This window comes from Corvus moneduloides, chromosome Z (assembly GCF_009650955.1).
Source record: "Corvus moneduloides isolate bCorMon1 chromosome Z, bCorMon1.pri, whole genome shotgun sequence".
NCBI classification, from domain to species: Eukaryota; Metazoa; Chordata; class Aves; order Passeriformes; family Corvidae; genus Corvus; species Corvus moneduloides.
Window position 1 is genome coordinate 13,930,221 of NC_045511.1, and position 25,111 is coordinate 13,955,331.

The window sequence follows — 25,111 nt, forward strand, 5'->3', positions numbered from 1 at the left end:
CCAATTTTTCACACTGTTGATAATCTAGCTAGCAAAAGAATATTCCAGTCCCTGTAAAAAATATTTATTTTGAAAACCCAATATTTTTCCATCAAACATTAGATTTTTATGCAGAAGTGCTTAATTCACAGAGTACCCTGGAATCTGTCTCACAGCATTGCAAAACAGTGTTGTGTGGAGATGCAAGGGAGAAGTGTAGTCACAGCAACCCTCACAGGCTCTTGGAGCCCTGCAGAGTTACAGGTTGTGTTAGCGTAAGTGCAGTGGTATGGTATTCTGTCTGTACCTAGCATGTTCAGAGCTCTTTGGGTCTGTACAGCATTTTTATACACAGAACAGCTTGGAAACAGTGTTTTTAAGTGCTAGCCTAGCTAAGTGATCACTAATTTTTGCTGTGTTTTGGGCAGCAGTGTACAGCAAATACTGGAGACAGCAACCAACCTGCTGGCCCTGTCAAACACAGATGTGTTTTGGCTGTTGGCAGTGCTGGTATGAGCACAGCTATGGACTGGGCACTGCTGGTGTTGACTATTTATTCCATTCAGATAATTACGTGTATCTCCATCTACCCTAATATTACAGAAATTATTTCTGATTAATCTTTTCAACCTTAATAGATAACATGATTACCAGTGTTGAACTACAACTGCTGAATCTGAAGAAGGTGTTGAAAGATTGCTTTCACTACCTGCTGATACTGTTTCCTTAGTTACTGTAATTTGTCTGCTGGTACAGATAGAAAATTAGGATGTAATTTTGCAGTATTGGTTCAGTCTGTCTCTTCTTGAGTTTGAACCTAATAGGCCTTTACATTCGCATCTCCTTATTAACCAATTCTACAGCTAGACATATGTCAGAAAATTAATTGGTATCATCTCATTTTGCATTTTACTGAAAGGCCTGTATTTTGCTGATAGCTGCACTGGCAAGAGATGGTATTGTGAACAGTACAGTTCACCTGGAGTGTTGAATCATCAGTCTTTTTGTCATTTTGTCTAAGAGGTCTGACTCTTCTTTGCCTTTCCTCTGTTTACTTAACTTTGCTCACTGACAAGCTACTTTTGTTCTGTACATTTTAATGTCTGACTAAATTTGATCCACAGATCCTTTTTGAGAGAAAAATCTGCATTTAGCTGAAGATGCCCTAGGGTTCAGTGATTACACTTAGCAACAGCTGATATTTATAATTCAGACAGTGGTTTCCATGAAGCACTTAGGTAGCAAAGTGTACTGTGAAGTATATAAATATTGTCCCTCAATAAGGTAAAGAAAAGCAAAATATGTATTAGGTGGAGGAATTTTCCAAATCATAGCTAGATCCATAGCTTCCTATAGAACAGGCTGTAGGAGCTCAGAACCCTCATCTTATTGCCCTTTTCTTCAAAATTTCCACTGGCTTCAGTGAAACTGAGTTTTTTTGGATTTAACTTTCTTCAAGGCACAGATCCTATTCTCATAGATTGGGTGGAAAGTATATATCATACTGCTGATGAAAAGAAAACCCACTTGCTTTGCAGTGAGTCCATGGCAGAATCATTAATTTCTGCTGCTACCTCCAAAGGCACAGAGTACATAGTGCATTATCTCATACTGTTGTTGTTTCGGTATTTTTAGAGATGAAAAACAGTTCTGGTACATGGAGATGAATATGGAAAAATCCTTGCAGAGCTAAAGAATTCCCTCTGTGAATTCTTGACTTTGAAATCTGTGGGTGCACCTAATAAAAAAAAAAGTAACTGCCACTGAAAAGCTGTGTTCATTTTCTGTGCCAGATTCTCTGATATCTGAGGCACACTGCGAGAGTACACTTCATACATTAGAACCATAAAACATATTAGGTACAAGAGTTAAATAAAGGATGACTTTCATAACGAGAGAAAATTCATCAGCCAGGACACTTTGGTAGCTCTGCCTTGAGAACCTGGCAGTGATGGCTTCACAAGGCCTTCATAAAGAAAGCTACTGTTGAATTATAAACAGAGAACTGCAAAACAAAGTATGTTTTGTGTGCATTGCCCAAAAACAGTGAGCTGAGATGCAGTGGGCCAGACATTGTATTCCAGCTGGAGGTTTGGAGTGCTTTGAGATGTTCCATGCCATCAGCTTTTTTTCTGGTGCCCTTGTTGACAAACCAAGGTAAACACACAATGGAGAAAGCAAATAAAAGGGAACTCTCTCAGAGCTTGTGCCCAAGCTTAGCCATTTTAAACAGAAGCAGGTCATAAATGAGCAGCTAAACTGTGGATTTTTCACTTGGATCAACATTGCTGCTACCTCTTTCGGGCTGCATTTTTGGAAGTGCACAGTTTATATGTTGGCTTCCAAATCTGGCACGTGGCTTGCTTTGAGAATCCCAGTGGGAGCTGCTGGTGGGATCCTCTTATCAACTCCTTTCTCTGATGATACTTGGAGCCATCCCTACTTCACAGGTTGATACTGCCAGATCTGTTCCTTTTTCCAGTGCTGGACTATGCCATCCAAACAACCTGAGTGAAGACCTGGGCTTTTGCTGTTGATTGTATGTTTTCAGGCAAACTGCAGCGCAAAATTGAACATTATATTGGTTAGTACTCTTCAAATGAAAATTTTGCAGTTTTCTGCTCACCTTACCTACAAACAGTAGTGACCAAAGTTTGTTAAGCCATTTTTTTTGTGTTTCTCTGGGAGCCAAACAGCCAATTAAGAGAATATTTGAACTTGCAAAATACAGGGAATTCACTTGATAGTATTTACCATTTTTTAGTTGTCAGATATCTTTTTGCACAGTAATGATGAGTACCTAAATTTGGACCCTTGGTGGTTCCTGTCTTGTGAGAAACCCTGATCCCTCTGGAAATACAGCCCTTACAAGGATCTTTAAGTGGCTGTACAAAACTGTGGGTGTCTTTTGAAAACCTTAGCCATAGGAGTTCAGCTCTGCCTCAGATTGCTGCAGTTTCTTTCTTTTCCAGAACCTTTGCCAGACACTCTGGTGCTCGGTGAAAGGCTCCTGCCGCTCCAAACTGGATGCAGCTGCGGATGGCACTCGGTGTGGAGAAAACAAGGTGACTGAGCCACGCTGTTTGCATGCTGTGCTGCCTGCCAAAGGGCAGAGAGGAACCATGAGTAGCTCTGCCATTGTTCAGTGTGAGAGAGGGTCATCCTGTGACATCTCCATTTGCATTTCCACTTAAGTGTTCAACCCTCATGAGCTAAAATAACAAATAATTCACAGGAACATTTTCCCTGCGATAATGATCTGAAGCTCTTTCTGCTTTCTCTTGTCTCCTCAGTGGTGCTTCTCTGGTGAGTGCATTACAGTAGGGAAGACTCCCGAAGCAATCCATGGCGAATGGGGCGTTTGGTCATCCTGGTCCCATTGCACAAGGACATGTGGGGCAGGAGTTCAAAGCGCAGAGAGGCCGTGTGATAGTCCAGAGTAAGCTGAGTGCAATGTCTTTCCCTACCTTTTGTTAAAGATTTTTGAGGTTCTTAGGACATTGGAAGCTCTCATGTGTGAGACTGTTACCAGCAGGTGCCACATCAACACATGTCACAGATACTGACACCTCTGTTCCCAGTTAGGCATACCTGTGTGAAATTCAGCTGGATCATCTTTTAAAGTAGTCATCTTGTTCTTTATTCCTTACCGTCCACAGAGCTTATTTCAACATAAAAGAAAAAAAAGCCCCATACTTAATGTGTAAGTTTTGCAGAAGTTGTATAAATATTGCTTTATTGATACTGCACTGATTAAATAAATGTCCTCAAAAAGCAGGTGAGAACAGTTTCTAGCAATCTGATCCTGAGGACTCACCTCTCATGTTTTGTTCTAGTCATTCTGATCCTGAGGACTCACCTCTCATGTTTTGTTCTAGTCATCAGCTTGAGGCGCATGAGTTGTCAGGTACAGAACATGAAAGGCAGAATTCCCTAGTACATATCTGAGTTCATGAAGACTCTACATGTCATTTTCACAAATCACTAACAGGGTGCCTAACAGCAGGAATCATCTGTCTTTTCAGAGAGAACTGTCAAGTGCCCTGGAAAGTATGGGATTTCAGAGCAGTCCATTTGATAGGTTAATTTGTTGTGAGCTCAGCCAGGTAGTGCCAGGCACTTCTTTGGGATACAGGAGTTGTCTAGATTTCTGTACTTCATACTGACATGTTTGAGTACTTAAACATGGGAACAATATCTTTACCCTGTCAAGGATTCAGAGTCACCTTGTTATGCCACTGAGACCTGAAATACGTTGTTCTTTTAAAACTACCCACAGACTCATGTCCAAGTGTCAATGTTCCTTTTCTAGACCCCAGTTTGGAGGAGACTACTGCACTGGAGAAAGGAAACGCTATCGCATGTGTAACATCAGCCCCTGTCGCAAAGACTTGCCAACCTTCCGTCAGATGCAGTGCAGTGAGTTTGATACAGTTCCCTACCAGAACGAGTTCTACCACTGGGTTCCTGTTTATAACACAGGTATGAAGCTACAAAATTTTTTAGTATCTTGTATAAAAAGTCAAAGTTATATGCCTATGAGAAACCTCTGTGAGGGCAAGTCACTGAATTGAAAGTTTTCTAATGAGTTAGAGAGAAAAATCTGGTGTGTCTTTGTAAGCTGGTGTGCCTTTTGTGTGTACAAAAAGGCAGTGCTTCTTCTCTACAGGTAGATATTTTTTCAGAGCTCTGGTGATAATGGCTGTGATCGTAACTAGTTCCTGAAAAGATATTGCACTAAGAAAAGCATGTTGAGGTCCTGTCTGTACTAATTGTTCGGGATAGATCTAAACCATCTTTTCCAAAGTCAACCACAGAACAAGTAGTAGAGTAGTGTGGTGTAGAGCTGTGTCTTTGGGCCTGCAGGCATCACCACATCCAGTAAGCAGAGCTGTTCCACTGCACAAATATGGCTTTGCTACTTCCAAGCTCAGATCTGCATGGTAGGTGTGCTTGGCCTTACAGTGAAGAAGTAACATCTCAACAGGTTCAGTATCATGCTGCCCTGTATTGTAGAGGCACAGTCAATGACTCTGCTTTATAACTTGCTTTGGAAGAGCTAGTTAGTAAATACAAGGGTAATCGTTATTACCGTGCAGTTTGATTCCTGGTTTGTGCATAAATGTAAGGTGTAGATTATCCAGTAGAATCACAGAATTGTTAGGGTCGGAAGGGATCTCTGGAGATCATCCAGTCCAACCCCCCTGGCCAAGGCAAGGGCACCTGGAGCATGGGGGGCACAGGAACATGTCCAGGTGCAGTTTGAATGTCTCCAGAGAGAGAGACTCCCTGGGCAGCTGTTCCAGCGCTCTGCCACCCTCTACATAAAAAAGTTCTTCCACCTGTTGAGGTGGGACTTTCTGTGTTTTGGTTTATGGCCATTGCTCCTTGTTCTGTTGCTGGGCACCACTGAAAAAAGTCTGGTACTATCTCCTTGGCACTGACTTTGAGATATTTATATGCATTGATGAGACCCATTCTCAATCTGCTCTTCTCCAGACTAAACAGGCCCAGCCCCCACAGTCTTTTCTCCTAACAGAGATACTCTAGACCCTTAGTCATCTTTGTGGCCATTGATGGACCCTCTCCAGTAGCTCCTTCCTTTTCTTATACTGAGGAACCCAGAACTGAACACAGCACTCCAGGTGTGGCCTCACCAGGGCTGAGGACAGGTAGAAGGATCACCTCCCTCAGCCTGCTGGCCAAACTCTTCCTGATGCACCCCAGGAGTCCATTGGCCCTCCTGGCTGCCAGGGAACACTGCCGGGTCTTGGGCAACCTGTCATCCACCAAAACTCCCAGGTCCTTCTCAGCAGAGCTGCTCTGCAGCAGGTCAGACCTCAGCCTGTGCTGGTGCTTGGGGTTATTCCTCCCCAGGTACAGGACCCTACACTTGCCCTTTTTGAACTCCATTGAGTTGCTCCCTGCCCAACTCTCCCCCCTATCAAGGTCCCATTGAATGGCAGCACAGCCTTTAGGTTGATCGGCCACCCCCCATCACAGTTCCGTAACATCAGCAAACTTGCTAGCAATGTATTTTTTAATGAAAAAATAAGACAGCTAAAGTAGGGAAGATCAGGATTAAACTTTTATTTGCCAACAGTATTTTTCAGCATGTTAATTGCTTTTTCAGTTACTGGCAGTTCTGAATTGGTTTCCTGTATTTCAGCTAGTGTTTCCATTTCATCTAACAAATACACCATTGAAGATGAACCTAGAGCAGGCAGACTTCCAGTAAAATTTCTGATGAAACAAAATATGGTTGATAGGGATTTTTTTGGAAGAAATCCCAGTAAAGCCATGACAAATGCTAACAGCCTAACACTTAGGCCAAAACCAAACTCATGAAACATTTTCTGCAGTCATCTGTCATTGAAATGAAGATTCCAGACCTCTGTTACTCAGGGTGTACTACTGCAGGGTACAGTGTTCGTTCTGTTCATGTCCTCTCTGTGACACTGTAACAGAACAGGTAGTTCTGCATGTGCATTTGTTACAGAAGGTCTGTTTTCAAAGGACATTGAGAATCGTGAGTCAAATGCTTCCTGCACACTGGAAGGCAGGGCTGTGCTCTGTCCATGCTGTATTTCAAATAGAACTGTTTGGAACTGTACAGACAAACCACTTCTATTTATAACACTGTGCTGCTGAGCCTGATATATTTCATCTGGGAGATAATTTGCAAAATCCTTCAAATACCAAGGAAATCTTTTTTTTCTGTGACTTGAAAACTTTTTGACTGTTTTCACCCATTTTCTCAGCAGAATTTCAGCATTGATTTCCATGTCTTCCTCATGACCTTGGAGGCCCTTAACATTTTACATTCCACTAACAGCATTTGAAGTGTTTTCTTGCTGCTAAACTCTTAACTTAAACTGCCTTCCTCAGATAGACGGGCTCTCCTGGTAACACTGAAATAAGCAGGGAGTTGGCCAAATCCTGTGCTGATTCTTCATGTGACATCATTGTATGACTGAGGGTGGGTGGCTCTCACAGGCACACTTATTCCAGTTTTGTCCAGCCATCATTACCTGAAATACATCTGAGTTTTCCTCCCATCTCAGTTTCAAATATTCTTTCACCTTCTATCAGTGGTTAAAGGTGTCCTGGGCAAAATACCTGCAAATAAGGCCATGAAACAGAGCTGTCTTTGAGAGATACAGCAGTTTGAGCCTTCCTTGTATGTGTTTGTCCAAACAAACCAAGACTTTAAACAAAAACAAACCAACAGCCTCTTGTAATCCCCCCACAAAAATGAGCCGGTGTTTCAGGGCTCTGGAGACTTACTCACAGTGTCCTCCATATGTACACCAACTTTCGTCAGTGTATTCCCTTACTTTCTCTCTTAACTTGTGCAACCTAATTTCAAGGGCTTTTCACAGCATTCTGTTACTACGTTGTCTTGCTGCCAAGAAGGCTTTGGCATTTGTAGTGGGTTAATCCTGCCTGGGTACCAGGTGCCCACCAAAGCTGCCCTGTACCTCCCTTCCTCAGCTGGATAAGGGAGAGAGAGGGTAACAAAAGGCTCGTGGGTCAAGGGCATAAGGGCAGGGAGAGATCACTCACTGATTACCATCATGGGCAAGACAGACTGGACTTGGGGAAATGAATTTCATTTATTAGAAATTAAATCAGAGCAGAGGAGTCCCAGGAGACAGTATTCCTTGGACCTCTCCAACATGCGTCCTTCCCGTGGGCTGCAATTCTTCCTGAACTGCTCCAGTGTGGATCCTTCCCACAGGCTGCAATCCTTCAGGAACAGGCTGCTCCAGCATGGATCCCTGATCCATGGGTCCTGTCAGGAGCCTGCTCCAGCACAGGCTTCCCATGGGGTCACAGCCTCCTTTGATGGCATGCCCCTGCTCCAGTGTGGGGTCCTTCCCGGGCTGCAGGTGGATCTCTGGTCCCCCATGGATCTCCAAGGGCTGCCAGGGCACAGCTGCCTCACCATGGGCTGCACCAGGGGCTGCAGGGCAATCTCTGCTCCTGCACCTGGAGAGCTCCTGCCCCTCCTTCACTGACCTTGTGTCTGCAGAGCTGTTCCTCTCACACATTCTCACTCCTCTCTTCCAGTTGCAGTTGTGCAGTTTTTTTCCTTTCTTAAATACATTATCCCAGAGGTGCTGCCACTATCATTGGTGGTTTGGTCTTCACGAGCAGCAGGTCCTTCTTGGATCCTTCTGGCATTGGCTCTGTCAGTCATGGGGGAGGCTTCTGGCAGCTCCTCACAGAGCTGTAGCCCCCTGCTACCAAAACCAGGCCACGCAAAAACCAGTACATCTCTTGTTTTAGTATCAGGCATTTTTCATCCTCTCATGCTGTGCTTGGGATGTAAAGGGAAAAGAAAACATAGTGAAGCTTTCCCAAACCCTGAGTGCACATAAAGTCTTTGTGTGGAAGTGTCTAGCTGAGCAGATGAATTCCTGAGCTAGACATTTTATGGTATTTTAGACATTCTGTGTTCCTTCATCCCACTAAAAAAACTGGTAGATTATCTGGATGGTCACAATTCTCTCTTCTAACTTAAATTTCATCGCTTACATAAAGCAGTTATAGTAAATGTCACATAACTAAAAAGTCTTTTCTGTTGTGTAAATTGTAACTTCACAAGAGAACAAAGACTTTTGTGAATAGCTTATGATTTAATGCAACAAGCATTTTTAACAAGCAGTTTCACAGAAAAGCAGTAAGTGACATCTTGCTGTTACCTAGCCTACCTATGTTTGAGGTTTCAGTTGAGAATTTTCTTGTTTAAATGACTTTGTGTCTGTTGGGGAACTTGCATAGTCCTGTTATGGAATTGCTCTGGACCTCAGACACCAATGTGCTCAAGCTGGAGCATCAGAGTACCCCAAGGAATCTTAAAATGATGGAGACTTCCAAGTTCAAGGGTGATAAACCATCCAGCAGCCTGAGCAGGATATTTTCTGAGTTTTTCTCATGACCCAGGCCCCTATTTTGACAGTTTGGTCCAACTTCAGTACTCATCCACTTCTCATTCCATCAGACTGACGCCATGTTTATTTATTTCATACCATTTGACAAATTCCATTTGTATGAATCTGATAGCTTCTCAGGGCTTAACTTCCATCTATAAGTCCTACATTAAATAATATCATTACCTTTATTTTCTGTGTCAGTGCCAGGATTATTTAGAGTACTGCCAGATAAGAGGTTGTGTTGTTAAAAATGTTCTAAATTTCATCTTTCTTCCAAAATATTTCTGTGCATCAAATATGTTCTGGTACAGTCACAGGGGCTGAGCAAACAGCATGAAATAATGTTTCTGCTGCCCATCTTTCAAAATTAAACTTTGTTTTGGAGCTCCAGGCTTGGTTAAACGGATAAGTAGCTTCAACTCAGCTTTTTTTCCTGTTTTGCCTGTTTGGTAATTGTCTTTCCTAATTTTCTTTGTTTGGGATTTCCTCAGCCAATTTTGAGTTCTCACAGAGGGTTTGAAGAGAAGGAGCCCACCTCTTTTCTTCCTTGTGAAGTTAGGAAAGATACTGAAGCCTTATCTTCTTCTGACAGACACGTTAATCACATCCTTCTTAGTCAGGTTAAGCTGGATCCTTCCTGCATGTGAACTCATGGGAGTCCGCTGTGAGATAAACAAATTTAAATTGAGAAGGAAATATGTTCCTTTCTACTTATCTTCATGTTGTTCTGTTTACACTTGGTGAATCTGAACTTTTTAATAATATAGACAGGGGAAAAGAATCACATGCTGCCCAAATGTTAGGATTTTTAGTCAGCTTTGCTGGTTTGCTTTCTCACTCCCATTTTGATTACAGATAAGTCACTGGGCCATTATGGGAGCTCTGTGGCTTGAAATTCCACTACATCTGTGTTTCTTCAATATATTAGGGGATTGATCATGTCTCTGGTCAAATCAGCAGCAGGTGTAAGATGTGGACACCATGTAAAAAAACAGATTGTAATTTTTCTAGGCAGCTGAGTGTTGGTGGCACCTAGCTAAAATCTTATGTCCAGCTAGGAGCAAGGCACTGGCAGAAGGATGCAGCCAAACTGAAGGAGGTTTACAGGAGGAAGTCAAAATGTCACTGAGAGGGACTTTCTAAAAGGGCTAGTAGAGATAGGACAGAGGGAATGGCTTTAAACTGACATAGGGCAGGTTTAGATTAGATAAAAGGAAGAAGACCTTCACTGTGAGAGTGGTGAGGCCTGGTTGCCCAGAGAGGCTGTGGCAGCCCCATCCCTGGAAGTGCTCAAGACCAGGTTGGATGGGGCTTTGAGCACTGTGGTCTAATGGAAGATGGCAGGGGGGTTGGATAATCCTTAAGGTTTCTCCCAATCCAAAACATGATTCTGTGATTAGAAAAACACAGGTTGAGAAAAGCAGGTTTGGCTCTAGAACAGAAGGAAAGGAGTGAGTTAAATGCCAGCTACTGAAGGGAACATTTAAAGGAGTGTTTAGCACATGTACCCCTGAGCTGGTAGAGTTATAGAGTTATTACTGAGTCCTCACAGATTGGATCTAATATTTCATGCATATGCTGGATTGCAGGAATTTGTGTATATTTTGGCTTAAAAGTTAAAAAGATGACAGCCTTTTTGTTGAAGCCTCATCATGAATTAGTCAAATTTACTGAAGTAACTGAAACTGAACAAGCTCCTTTAATGAGCTCCTTCTGAGCAACCCGAGTGCTCCTATTCATCTGAGTTAAGTCTTTTTAGATTTTCAGGTCTGAAATAAGAAAAAAGGCTGAACTCAATGCCAGTCTTCCACCATTTTAGGAAATGTATTTGTTTTCCTTGGGTGTGAGTTTGCTATCTGTTCTGTGTTTAAAATATTAGACTTCTGGAGGACATTGGTTGATTCTGATACAGTTTATTTACAGTCCTAGAAAAAGAGAGCCAAGATCCCTGAGCTCAACCATAGTAAATAATAATGATAGATGGATAAATAAATAATTTTAGATAGTGGATGCCAAAAACAGTGCTAGTATAATTTCCTCAGTGGTGGCCTAACCTTTCTGCAGATGAAAAATCAAATAAACATCAGATAGGATTGAATCTTGGGTGAAGAAATAAAGTACCTTATCATTTCCAGAGGGGCTCCATAGAAAAAATGAAGAAAGAAAAGCAGTAAAATTTTGTAGGTAGGATCTAATTTTAGATCAGTTAACACAATCAGGAAAAACAGGAAAGCTTTCATACATAGAAAGCATTAACAAGTCTAAAAGTTCGTGTGGTTTTTGGATTTTTTTTTAATTTTGACTTAGCAAGGGAGTTATTTTTCTTTACAAACTGATTCTTAGTTATATATTTACAGCATCATAGTTATGCCAGAAGTATGTCAGCATTGTCTGCTTCTTCTTGTTCAGTTATTTCTGAAATGAAATTGCTTGTTATGTCAACACACAACTAGGAGGGGGTACAGATATCAAACTTCCGTGCTACGTATTTCATTAGAAACAGTGCAAAAGCTGAAATGGCTTTCTGGAGAATCTGTGTCTATCGGGGCAATTCTGAGCAGGTAACAGAGTACATGGAATTGTAGGATTCTCCTTGTCATAAAGGTATTGTGCTTTGTATATAAAAATGCTGCATTGAGAAAGTAGGCAAGGTGAAGCAAAATTTAGAGTACTAAAGTAATCCATTTAATCACACGGCTAGAAAAAGAGTTCTGCAGACAGAAGTAAAATCACTTATATCACTTATCATGACAGCTCTTATCAAAACAACTGATGGATATTATGGCTGCCAGCTTCCACAGAGGGACTGAGGGCTGGTGAGGATTAGAAACTTTATGTTCTTGCCTGAAAATCTTTTGTAGCTTCATCTCCATTGATATTCTTGAGCACAACTCACATCACCTTGAATTCCACCAGTTGTATAACCATGGTCCATACATGTCCTCTGGGTCTCATCACTGTTCCACTTTATGAAGGTATTTTTGTTTGAGAAGCCAGAAGCAAAACATTGGTGACAGACCTAGGATGCCGTTTTACCTCTACTGACAAGAGGGGAAAAAAAAGAACTTTGAGGGGAGGAGCTGCAATCACCTCTGTGCCTTGTGTGTTGTTGTGTACAAACCAGAGTAATGAGAGCAAATTTTCCTTCTTCAAAGGGATAAATCCTTTAGTCAGAAATTAATTAGTTTATTTGCATTACCAGAAGTTTGTATTTCTCTTGTTACCAAAAATTTCTTTAAACACAGTTCTTTCTATGACACAAACAAAGCCAACAAAGGAGGAAGAGAAGATAAATTCATCAACCAGGATGTGGATGGCTTATAGTTACTCTGCATCCCTCTGAGACCAAGGGAGTGGCTTCTGTCAGTGCTGTCAGGCACAGGATAAAACTTTTACTCAGCATCAGCACCTCCACAGCACAAAGGGAGATAGTTTTAAAATTATTCAGTAATGGTGCCTTGAAGTCCCTACTGACTGGTGGGTTTAAGGCCCACTGCTTTTCTCAGCAAAGCTTTTCAGGTTGCTGAGCATGAACAAGTTGTTTTAGTGCTGGGTGAGATTGGGGTCTTTGAATAGATCAAAACCTAAAGACAGGTCCTCTGTTGCTGTTCTTCATCAATATGATAGTGGATGATTTTTAATGCAGTCAGATATTTCTGGTTCTGCTGGAGAATTTCTAGAGAGTGATAAAAAGGCAGGGATTATATCTGTCTTTGCTTTGACCCTCATTGCAGTTCTCACTCACTTCCATGCACACAGTTTATTTATCAGACTTGTGTCCTTTGTCTCTCTGATGTCTCAGTTTCAAAATTTCCCATTCCCAAAGGCCAGTGTCTGTGAGACAGGGAGGTATGTGTTTGGCTCTTTGTACTCCATAGATAGAATAGACTTAGGCCCTAATCCATCAAATAAAATCTTGTTTTAGAGGCCACTGGTTGCTCTTGCTCCAGCTTTTCCCTGTTGCTTCTGTGGGACATCTGTCTGAGAATAAGCTGAGTCTGTCAGACTCGCAATATTATCCCTATTTCATAAGTTGTCAAGCAGGAAAAAAAAGAATGTTTGAAATTATTTATTAAGTGCCAACAGGTAGATGAAAATGATTAACTATACAGAAGAGCTGACTGCTCTCTGAGAGAGGCTGACAGGAGTAATGAAAAGTTTAAATTATCTCTGAAATTACTCAGTCACTAGCTGATGGAAAACTTTCTTGTCAGCATCCTTGGCAATCCTAGCCCTTCACTAATGACAGCTGGATTTGCTGGTTTCCCATCCCTTTTTCTGTCACAGCCGATGGCCTCCTTACTCCCTCACTCAGCAGTGGATGCTGATGTAGCTGTAACAGAGAGCACGCAGGTGTGAGGGGACCAGCATCCAGCTGCTTCCTACAAATCCACAAATGCTACTTATCATGCCTGTCTCACCCTGGCTCTGCTCAATTCCTCTAATTCTGCCAGTTCTGTCAAATGCTAAGGAAAGTGAGCAAATGGTTCAGTAAAGACCCTGTGCATTGCACTTCAGTGTACTGCTGGAGTATTGTCTGAGTGAGTGTCCTTGTTTTCCTTTCAGCAAACCCCTGTGAGCTCCACTGTCGCCCAATAGATGGCCATTTTTCAGAGAAGATGCTTGATGCAGTCACTGATGGTACTCCTTGCTTTGAAGGAAGGCACAGCCGAGATATCTGTATTAATGGCATGTGTAAGGTATTGGGTATGTTTGCATGTTTCTTTCTCTACAATTTAATTTTAAAAAGTTATGAGAAAGTGCTTAACCTTTTTTTATGTAGTATCAAGGCAAAATACTCAATTTTACCACATTTTTATAGCAAGTTTATAGCAAAAGCTTTCCATAAACATAAGAGTAATTTCTACCCTTTTTAATGAATCTAGTTGTCTGCTGATTACTTTTGATACCTCTTAAGTCCTCTGGATTTTCCCCATTATTTTAAAATATCAGCTCAAGAAAGTCTGTTTCTGATGAGATATTTTCACGAAGGACTGTAGCTTTAGGGTTTTAATTGGTGTCGCCACTGTCTGTGGGGTTTTTTATGAAAAGGCAGTTCAACAATACACATGTATCAGTTCTGAGCTGTCTTGTAATAGGATCAGACTTTGCAGCTGAGGGCAGTAAAAATTATTTTAGTTTACAACATTGAATTGAATAATCTTGTACAATGAGGTAATGGGCAAACACAGCATATATGGCTCAATGATGTTCTGTGTGTTGAAGAGTAAATATTATGGTTTCTGCATATTCTGTGTGTTGGTAGCAGGTTTCCAGGATGATGTGAGTGTCTTTATGGCATTTGAAGGAGTGTTCTGTAAATGCTGTGACCTCCACAGTCTTAGCATTGCTTTTAGTCAATTTCTTGTAAAAAAAAATAATACATTCCTTGTAGGGTATATATTTACATCTGTGGTTTATTTCTTCAAATTGAGGCTTTGTGTCCTGTACCCCCTTGAAGCCTGATAGCTTTTTTGCTTTTAGCATCTTTGGAAACAAAAACAGGACTTGGTGACTTGGAGAAACTACATTAGCTTATCCAATTAGGGGTTGTATGTCCCAAGCCTTTTAATCATATAAATACAACTAGAAGGGATTTCAAGAAGTTGTCTGTTTCATCCCTTTACAAATTATATTCTTTTTTGTCATTTTTCATATTCTTCTCTTAAAGACTTCCAGTGATGGAAACTTCACACTTTTAATAGGTGATAGGCACACCCTCTTTTTAAACTTTTTATTTTAGTAGAATGACAGTGCCTCATAGAGCAGTAATAAAAGATGTGTTTTAAGCTTTCCTTGCAAGACTTGCCTTTATGAAAGGGAGTTACCAAGACCCTGCTCAAGTTCCCAGTGAAGAGATCCTGCTTAACTTTGCTGAGAACCAGGATGGACCTTTGAACTATGATGGTGGAAGACCTGATTTGGCTTTGAACAGTTCAAGCCAGAATGAATCATATTTTTAGCATATTGAAAGATATAGTAGATATTGCACAACGTAGCAGTGCTTTTGACCTCCACTTAGAAGAGACCAATTACTAAGCTCAGAATGGCTGTCCTTGTGAAATGTTCATTTTCTGATTTCCAGCCCAACTGGATTGGGATCACTATGATTAATTTTAGTTTCCGTATGCTTACTGTATTGAAACCTTGCCTGTGACAGTTCAGATTTATACCTATTTTAGAGATAGCAAAACTCAATATGAATTGAGAGATCAGAGGGGGAAGGGAAGCTAATCTAATTGCAGTTTGTAGAGCCTGGATATACTTCAGCATTAACAATTCTGTGGACTCAGAGCATTTCTGAGAAATTCCCTTCAAGGTGCTGGTTTTGTCAGTGTTTCACATGGTGGCTGCTGCTTCGCATCTCCTGACAAACAGATTCAGTTGGAGTCAGGATGACGGAATGAGCAATACAGCCATGCAAAATGAGACCAAATGATGGATAGGTAACCCTAATAGCTCACAGTATTGAAAGATAGCATGCTTTTAGCTGAAGTAGGTACCCAGAATAACACCTGAGGAGAAGCTTTTTCATATATCGTCATCTAACTCATTAGTATTTGAGTCCAGCTAGCTAAACACAATAGGTACATTACAGGTCATGGAGAATAAATCTGGAAATATGTTTAATATAATTAGTCTGGTCCATTATTCTCATAGTTTGATTGCAACATGTTGCTAATGATATGGAAAAGGCATTCACGAATGTTAATCTATTAAACTGTTCTGGTTTTCAGAACTGTATCTCACAAGAGCACATTTGTCCTGAGTACTAAAATAACACTTCACTTTGGTCTGAAACTGAGAAAAAAATTAAATTAGTAAAGTATTAGATCCACTGTCTATATTGCTCACATGTGATTGGTGTGTAGAGTAGCTATTTTTTATCAAGCGAGTTCAGAGTTTTCCTACTGGGTATGTCAAAACAAGATAGATAGATCCAATAAAGAACTTCATCTTCTAAATTAATCTGATTTCAGTCCGATTTTGCAGTTGGTCATGAATTTGTTCAGAGCAATCAGAGAAATTGGTCTTACTTTGATGGCTAAATGTGGTTTGAGATGCTTCATTTTAGCTACCTGAGGTGTACTGGATACTTTCCTAGCTGGCCTGACAAAGCCACAATGTGCATCTTCATGTGAGGAGTAAGCACAAGACAGACCGTTGATTCATTTGATCCTTTTAATTTATCCAATATCTTCTACTTTTTTAGAAGTGCTGCCTATGCCTTCGTGCTGAAGGAAGGCTTACAGTGTGGTGTTGTTAGCATGGTATTCCTTTAGAACTTGTCAATTCAAAGACAAGCTAAAATTGTTAACTCATTTGAAGGCCTGGCCTATAAAATAGCTGAGTCCTCTCTCAAAGTTGACCTTACACAGAAGAAGAGTTCTGTCTGGAGATCTGAAAAGACCTATCAGTAACTTAATCTCAAATCATCAAGCTGTACTATGACTAGTTTGTTTTTTAATTGTATTCCTCAGCACTCATTTTTCAATTGTCACTTTTCCCCTTTTATTTAGAAAATCTTTAAAGCACATAGCCTGTCTTTCTGAGCTTAAATTATACATCACAAATGCATTCTTAATTCTTATTAGGTGAGTCAGCTGTTCCCCCAGTGTTAATGAGTGAAGATACTGCCACCAGAGTATGTTTAGCACTGATACGTACATAACATACATTTTTGATATGTACAAGCCATCACATCATCTAAAAGTGAAGCCTAATGCAGGGTGTGGTGCTTGAGGCACCAACTCCTGCGTGCCCCAGGTCAGAGACAGCCCAGCTGCGTTACTTCTGTGCGTCGCAGAAGCGACTTCGGCATCAGGAAAAGAGCTGCTGGCTGAGCTGGCTAGCTGGCTTCTTTGCAGAGGGAAACACGGCAGGAGCCGATGGTATCGGCTCACATTAGCTCGGAGACAAAGGAAGAGAGAGGCTGTTCTGGTCTGGCTTCTAACAGGTTTATTGTGAGAAGTTTCGCAACCCGAACAAGCTCGGAAAGGGATGGAATGCAATGGGACCCCTCCCCCAGGCTTGTCCTCAGTTTTACGGGAATTTGAAAACCTCGGGGAAAGGGGAAAACAACCAATGAGTTACAAGCCAGGGGGAGGATACAATTTAACAAGAACCACTGGGGGAAACTGAGAGGCAGGAGTTATAACAGAGAACCAGTGAACAACCAAGTAACCGAGAATTTTCCCAAACCGGGGGAGGCGGCTTGGACCCGGGGGGGGGGAGGTGCAGCTTAGGCTTCTGAGCCGCCCCATGACCCACCCTCTGAGTCTGCCTTTTTGGGAAACTTGATCCAGGGGATGGGCTGGGATTGATTGGCATCACGCTGCCCCAGCCCCGCAGGAGGCTGGGTCACACCAACAGAAAGAAGCCTTACATGTTCTTTGCGCTGGAGTGTGCAGATGCTGAGGATGGATCTGGCATCTCTGATGTTTCTAGCAACCTTTTGTCTCCTGTAAAGAATTTTGATACGCTTAACCGACCTTCAGTCATGCAGAGTTGTGGCCTGCTCTCTGTGGTAATTCACAGTTGTTATGCTGAGAGACTAACATTGCACTGGAAAATTACACAGCTGTGTAGTTCTAGGTAGGGAACCATTTTCTTCCCTTGCTGAAAAGCAGATTACGCAGCTTGGATTTTTATGTATTTCTGTGTATGGATTTTTAGCTTTACGGCTTCTCACTATGGTTCAGCTTCCTCCTCCCACTGCTACTGCAACAGGACATTGATTCAGACTCATTACAAGATAAATTACAAGATAAATTACTGACATCAGGACACATTTCTCTCCATTCAAGGCAATGTCATGGCCAACAAGAAGTGAACATGATTTCTTTATCTGAAGACTAAATGGGGGAGACAAATGGGAGGAAGACCTTAAAGTTCTATGTAGCATTCACATAATGGATATTCAGGCAATACATCCAGGCCATACCCTTCAGTGACAGCAAGAACTTTTTGTATCTGCCTCCCACTGCCAATCTGACAGAAAAGCCTCTCCCTCTGGAAATGGAAAAAGGTCAATATCTCTGGCTGTTTTCCCTTTAGGCACTGAGCAGCAGGAAATAAATTGTTTCTCCTTCCTTTAATGCAGCGAGGCAGTTCAGGTCATTACATCTGCCTCTGCAGTGTGTGCTGTGACCAGAAACAAAGCTGGTCTCAGCTGTGTCAGAAAAAGGCTGTTGGTGAGTGGGGCAATAGCAAAAGGCTGCAGGGAGGGATGCTAACTTGTGTTGCCCATGCTGTTGCACACAGCAGTTCCTATAACACAGCATGGTTCCCTGGCAGAGAGTGCACAAGGATGTGTCTGTGTAAAAAAATCAGAGCCTAATTACTGCTGATATTCTTTCCTGTTTTATAACCTGCATTAATCTCCAGATCCTCTTTAACAGCTCTTTGTCAGAAACTCATCATAGAGTAATAGCATGGTTCAGGTTGGAATGGACCTTAAATATCATCTAGTTCTGGACTGCAAGTGCACACTGATGTGTCGTGTTGACCTTCTGGAGAGTTTGAGGCATGTTTAGAAAATACGGCAAGAGTGTCCACAAGAATAAAAATAAAAAAGGAAAGCAAGTAGAAAGAGGAATGAAGCATCTTGAAATTATTCCAAAAATAATATGCTATTCACTGGAGTGATAAAGGAAAATATGGTCTGGAAATTAAAGTTCATGGAAATATATTTAGAGTAAATGAATGCTGTTTATTCTGACACATGAGAATATTACTTTGTGATGGTTTTTAATGGCTCTGTAAGATGAGGCCCTGCTGTTAGATATGAAGGTCATGACAGCACCACCAACAGCCCGGAGCTGGGGAATAAAACAAAGGCTTTATTTACTGTCGCACAGTAAATTGTTTGCCTCATTCTTGGGTATTCCAGAACCCCAAGGATGAATAGAAATACTGCATGTATAGGTAAGGCTGATGTCTGATCAGATACAAACTGTTTCAAATATCAGAAGAACACTGAAATACACTGCTGTTATTGTTGGAAGGGACAAAGGGATTCCCTTCATATCACAGAGATGTTATATTTTGATGCCACAGACCTGTTGCTAAAGGAAATGCATGGTCAAGTGGGAGAGATCTGAGCTGATTGTGACCGAGCTGATGGAGTAGAGCCCATGCAGAAGCATGGACTGTCACCCCAAAGGCAGGGAAGTGATGATACTGTGGTGCTTCCATCTCAGTAAGAATCAGGGCTGCAGCAGTTTGGAACTAATTAGTTAAACCTTCGGGGATTTTCACACTACGCAGTACTTGGAAGGGAAGTATGCTCAGTGATGTTAATGTCAAAGTATCTGACTGTGTGAACTAGATAAATTAATTCTGTGTGCAGCTTCTCAAACAAGAATGCACAGCAAATAAAGATGGACAGAAACCTTTTCAAAACCACGAGTGTTCTGTAGTCATTAATCATATTGTCTAATAGCAAAGCATGAAGCACAAGGGTTCCTTCTTCAGACTTTCCCCACCTTTCTGTTCATGTTCATAGTATAGAAAATAAACTTAAACTTCCACGACTCTCCAGATTGTCTGATTATTTCTCTGGTCTAATAATAAACCAGATAACTATGACTTCACTGTTTGCAGATGATTAACAGATGTAGTAATAGTACAGTAGATGTACTGCAGAATGCATCACTTTGAGAAAACAGCAACACTCCAGCCTCTTTAAATTATTAGGAAGTGTTAAACATAAACTCCAGTGCATCTGTAGACAACAGGTGAAGAGACAGAGCTGGACTCCTGACAAGATAAAGAAGCATCCTGTTCATGTAGCAGTGGCATCTGTGTATTCTGAATAGTTGATTAAATCCATCCTTGGTCAAATAGCTGCATACTTGGGGGCAAAAAGTTACCTTCCTAATACATCCTTATCTCTGTAACATTCTGTACTGCTCATAAATTTGGTCCTTGGTGCCAGGATCTGTCTTTGTGCAAGACATTACGAAACTTTTCATTTTTTGAAAGTGGCCTTCACTGAAAGGAGGGGGAAGCTAAGACTGCTGCAGAACCTTTTGACATGGCCATGACTTTTCAGGGCTGGTATGAAAGGTGCTAGGTGTGTATTGGCATTAAGTGATGGATGAGTCTTTTTTTGAATCTTCTTTACAGTGGTGCAGTTTGCCACCATCTGTAGCTTGAGGCCTTTCCTTGCTTCTGTTTTTCATGGTTTTTCTAATTGTTCATTAAATCACTGACACTTAGACAAAAAGTGTTTCTTAAGCTGAAAATGATAGAAAAATACTGAAGAATGCAGGAGCCTGTATACCTAGGTTAGTCTCATAGGTGGATTTTCCTGTCAGAAGCTTGCAGAAGATTACAGTAGCTGATGTATTGAAGGTAAAATAAGATCAACATCAAAAGAGGTAATACCCAGATTTTCATACATCAAGAGGGTGTCAGAGAAGTTGGCAGGTATAGCACCTGAAAGCTTATTTTGAGAAAAATCAGCTGAGAAAACCTTTACATGCTACCAGACTTCTGGCTATTCATCGACATCACAGACCTCCAGGTGTCTTAGATACTATTAACAGCCACTGAATGCTGGATGTTAGGTTGTGTTCTGCAACCTTGCTTGTTTTTGAGGAGAGGCAGGAAAGAAATCCCAAAACCAAATGAAAATTGTGTTGAAATTTAAAGACATTAGAGCACAGAATTTTTTGGGTTGGGAAAGGATGAAGTTTTTTCCTGACTCAGTATGAATAAACTTTTCTCTCTCCCTGTAGCAAGCATGAACTGGAAAATCGGTCTTTACTAGAACTTGATGCACTTGACTCACTTTATCCTGACCCATGCTCCTGTGCTGGCAAGCTGAAGAACCATTGATATAAAACTTCATGCCTGCTGAAGAGTTTTTCTTTGCTAGGGGGGTTTGACTGTAGTAGAGGTTCTGTGTTGTCAGATGGCCACAAAAAGCTGGCAGAGATTTCAGTTCTGTTACTGCATTGTGTTCCTGGGAACCTGTGGATAGCTCTGTGACGTAAGAAAGCAGACACAAATCCTGGATGTTGGGGCCAGTCCCAGATACTGAGGCCATTTGGGTGGCACATTTCCATCTCAAGTGACTGGTCACTACTGTGTTTTTTGTGACATGGTAATGGTTATTGCTTGTTAGTTTGTTTTTCACCTTGGTGTAATACACTATACAGGTGCTACACTACTCCCCTTCTTAGAAGTGCAAGAATTTGTTGTGGACACCACATTTACTCCAACACTGTTTTTCCTTCTAGGCTGTTGGCTGTGATTATGAGATAAATTCCAACGCAACAGAAGACCAGTGTGGAGTTTGCCTGGGAGACGGCTCTGCTTGTCGTACAGTGAAGATGATGTTTAATCAAAGTGAAGGATTTGGTAATACAGGTTCTTCTTTTAAATTCTTCCGTTGATGAAGTCATTTCTCTATGTAAAAATGACTAAAGTGTTTCTCGTTGAAAACTGAGTGATCATCTGCGTGGGAAGTTGTAAACGGGTGTTTCAGTGAATCATGCTTCTGCCAGAAAGAAATGCCTGCTCTGTGCTTTTTAAGTACACCTTGTCTTATAAAAATTGTTAGAGACCCAACAGGTCCTGTGCAAGTTATGCAGTTAACAATAAAATCCAAAATAGCAAATGCATTTACAAAGTGAATGTAATTTGCCATCTTGAAAAATCTGGACCTAATCTCTGTAAAGTAGAAAGCACCAAGAAAGTGCTGGAGTGAGCATCTTGGGGATTCATTTCTAAGCGTCATAAAGAGGAGAAGAGTCCCTGCAGGGCTGAAGTGGTCTGAATAAGCGATTGGAGGACTGAGCCCGTCTTCACTGATGGTAGCGAGACATTCAGGCTTTAAGTTGACTTGTGTGGGATGAATGGGAGCTAGAGAGTCTGGAAGCAGGAGTGGGAGACTAAAACTGAGTAAGAAATATGGTGGTGAGCTGGAGGTGAAGAGGCAGCTAGGATGAACAGCTTTCAATGGAAAACCAGGGCAGGAGGGGGAGAGGTGAGAAGATGAGGCACTGGAGAGTATGCTTGGAGTACGGTCTGCAGCTAAAGAAAGAGGCTGATGCAGAGATGAGAAGTCTCAAGATCAGTAACTGGTACCATTGTAGTGAAGAGGGGGAAACTGCAGTGAGTGCCTTTGGCTGACTTCTGGATTTGTGGGGTTTTTCAAATAAAATAGTTCTGCCTTGCACAAGTATGATTTGTGCTACTAACTTAGGGCTGGTTTGACCAGATTTTCCAAAGTTTGGGGTAAAAGCTTCTTTAATATTTCAGGGTTTTTTTCTGTACTTGTGTTTGCTTTCCTTCTCTCTGTGTCCCAAAGGTGAACTGTGAAGACGACTGCAATCCTGCAGCAGTGCAGGTTTCATATGTATGTGAGACTTTCAAAAGAAAATCTGGAGCTCCCTCTCTTCCAATACAACAGTAATCCTTCAGCCTCTGATCTTTTTTTTCTGCAAATCTAAAATTCACTCTGCCTTTGACTGTGTGTGAGCTTTCCAAGGCTAAAGATGTGAACTTTATTTTTGAATAACAATTTTACATAAAAAGTCCAGTATTGTAACTTATGGGAGGATAAGTACCTTTTATTTAAATTCATTTTGTGCTTTATATTTACTTAGGTTTTCCTTGCCACAAGATTCAGTCAGTCTTACTGACAGATACTGCTGAGGGATACTGAGTGTTAAGTAAAATTATTTCAATGTTTTCTTTAGATTCATTAAAAAATGTATTGATTCTGGAGATTCTCTCCCTTCTATAGACATTGACTCCATTGCAGACAAAAAGAAGGAAAAATGTAAGGAAGGGCAGAGATTGGTGGTCTCTTCGTGACAATGTGTGGATTTCACCGATGTGCACAGGTGTTCAACTGGGAATAGGCAAAAGGCTTTGTTCAGAATATCTGTCTTCTTTTTGTGTCTGACAGATGTGTTGTCAGTGGTTTGTCAGATTTTATAGCAGAGTGGCTGCTGAACAGTTTATGTAAACATAAAGACTTCAGACTCAGGATATAAATTCAGCATAGGTAACAAAACTGTATCAAAGCATGCTGCCAGTCACCAGCAAAGAAGATTCGAAACGTTTTTCTATGTTCAGTGTCATAGAAAAAATACAAAGCCAAAGCTAATATATTCTGATTTAAATCTTTGTTCAGAACCTCAGTCCAGCAAGGCCCTTCTTGGTCAAGTGCTGCAGCACTGTGTATTGTCTGTGCAAGTTGACTCAGTTGCCATGTCTAACTAATGAAATGCTAGGAAATAGTTTTAATAATTCAGCCTTTCACTGCAGGGCAGGGTGATCAGTTTTACCTGAAGAAGATGTCTTTGTAGAAGTCTTAGAAATCTTACTGCCTCATGGTCAGAAGGAAAAGTTTTGAAATCTGTATTATTACTTGCATTTCCCTTAAAATTCTTTGTTTTTTTCATGGATGCAAAATAGGAATAGTGATTCAGGGGCATCCAAGAGAGTCACAGAAATGACAGCATCATCTTTGTAATGGCTGCTCTTGGAGTTTCATGGTGGAAAACAAACCAGAGGTCTCATGGGAACACATTGTCTCAGCTGTTGACACTATTATTACCCCCCTTGTTTTCAAAGGGTTTGTTTGAAAATCATTGAAGTTGCTTCAGCTGAACTTTGGTGGCAGAAAGGTTGCTGCATGAGCAGGGCATGGAAAAGCAAGAAGGTCAAGCCTGGGCAAAGAAGTCATGGTAGTGTCTGGAACCTGGCATAGAGGAAAGTTGTGCCTCAGGAATGTGTATTTTTAAGAGAGGCTTGCAGATAAAACAGGCTGGAGAGTAGGAAAGTGAACTGTTGTGACAAGGAGATCTGGTCATCATTTGATCTGCAGTGCTGTGCTAATGGCCTGAGTAAAATTACTCTTTTCTCACAGAAGTGGGAAAAGAGAAACAAGTTCTTTAGTCCTTGTAGAGCTGTGCATACAACAAGGGTTTCGTGTTGGGAGCATATAGATTTAATTTTAATTCAAAAGGGAAGGATTAATAGCATCTGAGAGTTGCCAATTCACAGGTGTGCAGAAGCACCCACAATAGGGTTGCTTCAGGATTTAATGAGCCCAGTGTGTAGGTAAGACAGCTGACATTTTGACTGTTACTGAATCTGGGATCTCTAGATCCTTATCAAATGAAACCCCATAACCAGGAACAATTACATAAACACCACTCACTGGATTTTTAAACAAAAATGTATTATGTTGAGGGACAAACTCAAAAGCTTGCTGGTCATTTGCTTTCCTTTCAAAATCAGATAATGTTTATTGGGAATCAGCAAGAGGCTCTGGGAAATCAGGAAGTAATTTAGCTGGTGAGGAGGGCCAGGGAGAAGGCAATGTGATACACAGAACAAATGGTAACATCCCTTACCAGACAGTTGCAATACATTTAAAATAAGGTTTATGAGCAGCAGCAGGTGATTCAGACAAAAATAACTATGCAAAATCTTGAAGGGATATAGAGATTTTTGTGTTGCAACAAAACAAAAATTGTTTTATTGTTCTTATGCTTTGTGTTTTGAATAAATGTTATTCTAATTACATCAGAAAAAAACCCCAACCCAACCCTACTGTAAAAGGACATAAGCATCGCAAAGCCAAGCTGTCAGGATGTGACATAATTAAGATTTTCCATGCCGTGTTAATTTGTCCTGGTTGTAAGTATGCCTTCTAATCAAGACTTTAGTTACATAATCACACACTGTGTTCATAATATGTCTTCTCTGCACTGAATGAATAGAGCATTTGGTAGAATCATTAGACTTGGTTACTTACAATAGACCTAGACCACTGATTTCCTGAATAATAGAAGTCATTCAGTGAGCTTCCAGATTCTGTTACTTCATTCACTTAGAAAAAACTGAAATGTTTGAATTTCCACAGTCAGTCTGTGAGACTTGAGAAAGGTAACATTCAGAAAACACTCCTTCTTAAACATCGATCACTGGAAATTCATATATGTAATTATATATTATCAGTGTAATTAGGAAAGACCTGAAGCAGACAGATCCTGTTTTGTACTCTAAGCAGCATATGACATTTTAACCAGTATTTATTACACCACAAGAGAGCTGCAAATAAAATTCGGATGTTAAAGACTCTCGGGCACTTATTTAGAACAGCAGGTTGTTGTACAGCACATAAATATTTCTGGTAGGTGAAGAACATTGATACTGAAGATTGC

General features: G+C 41.0%; 1 protein-coding gene across 2 annotated transcripts in view; it reads left to right on the forward strand.

Moving 5' to 3' along the window:
• Positions 1-25,111, forward strand: part of ADAMTS12 (ADAM metallopeptidase with thrombospondin type 1 motif 12) — a 160,276-nt gene that overhangs the window by 94,947 nt on the left and 40,218 nt on the right. For both annotated transcript variants that reach the window (XM_032096207.1, XM_032096206.1), the window contains exons 10-14: positions 2,952-3,044; positions 3,273-3,418; positions 4,292-4,461; positions 13,485-13,618; positions 21,167-21,287. In XM_032096207.1, the coding sequence (XP_031952098.1) occupies positions 2,952-3,044; positions 3,273-3,418; positions 4,292-4,461; positions 13,485-13,618; positions 21,167-21,287 (664 nt within the window). The remainder of the gene's footprint in view (positions 1-2,951; positions 3,045-3,272; positions 3,419-4,291; positions 4,462-13,484; positions 13,619-21,166; positions 21,288-25,111) is intronic.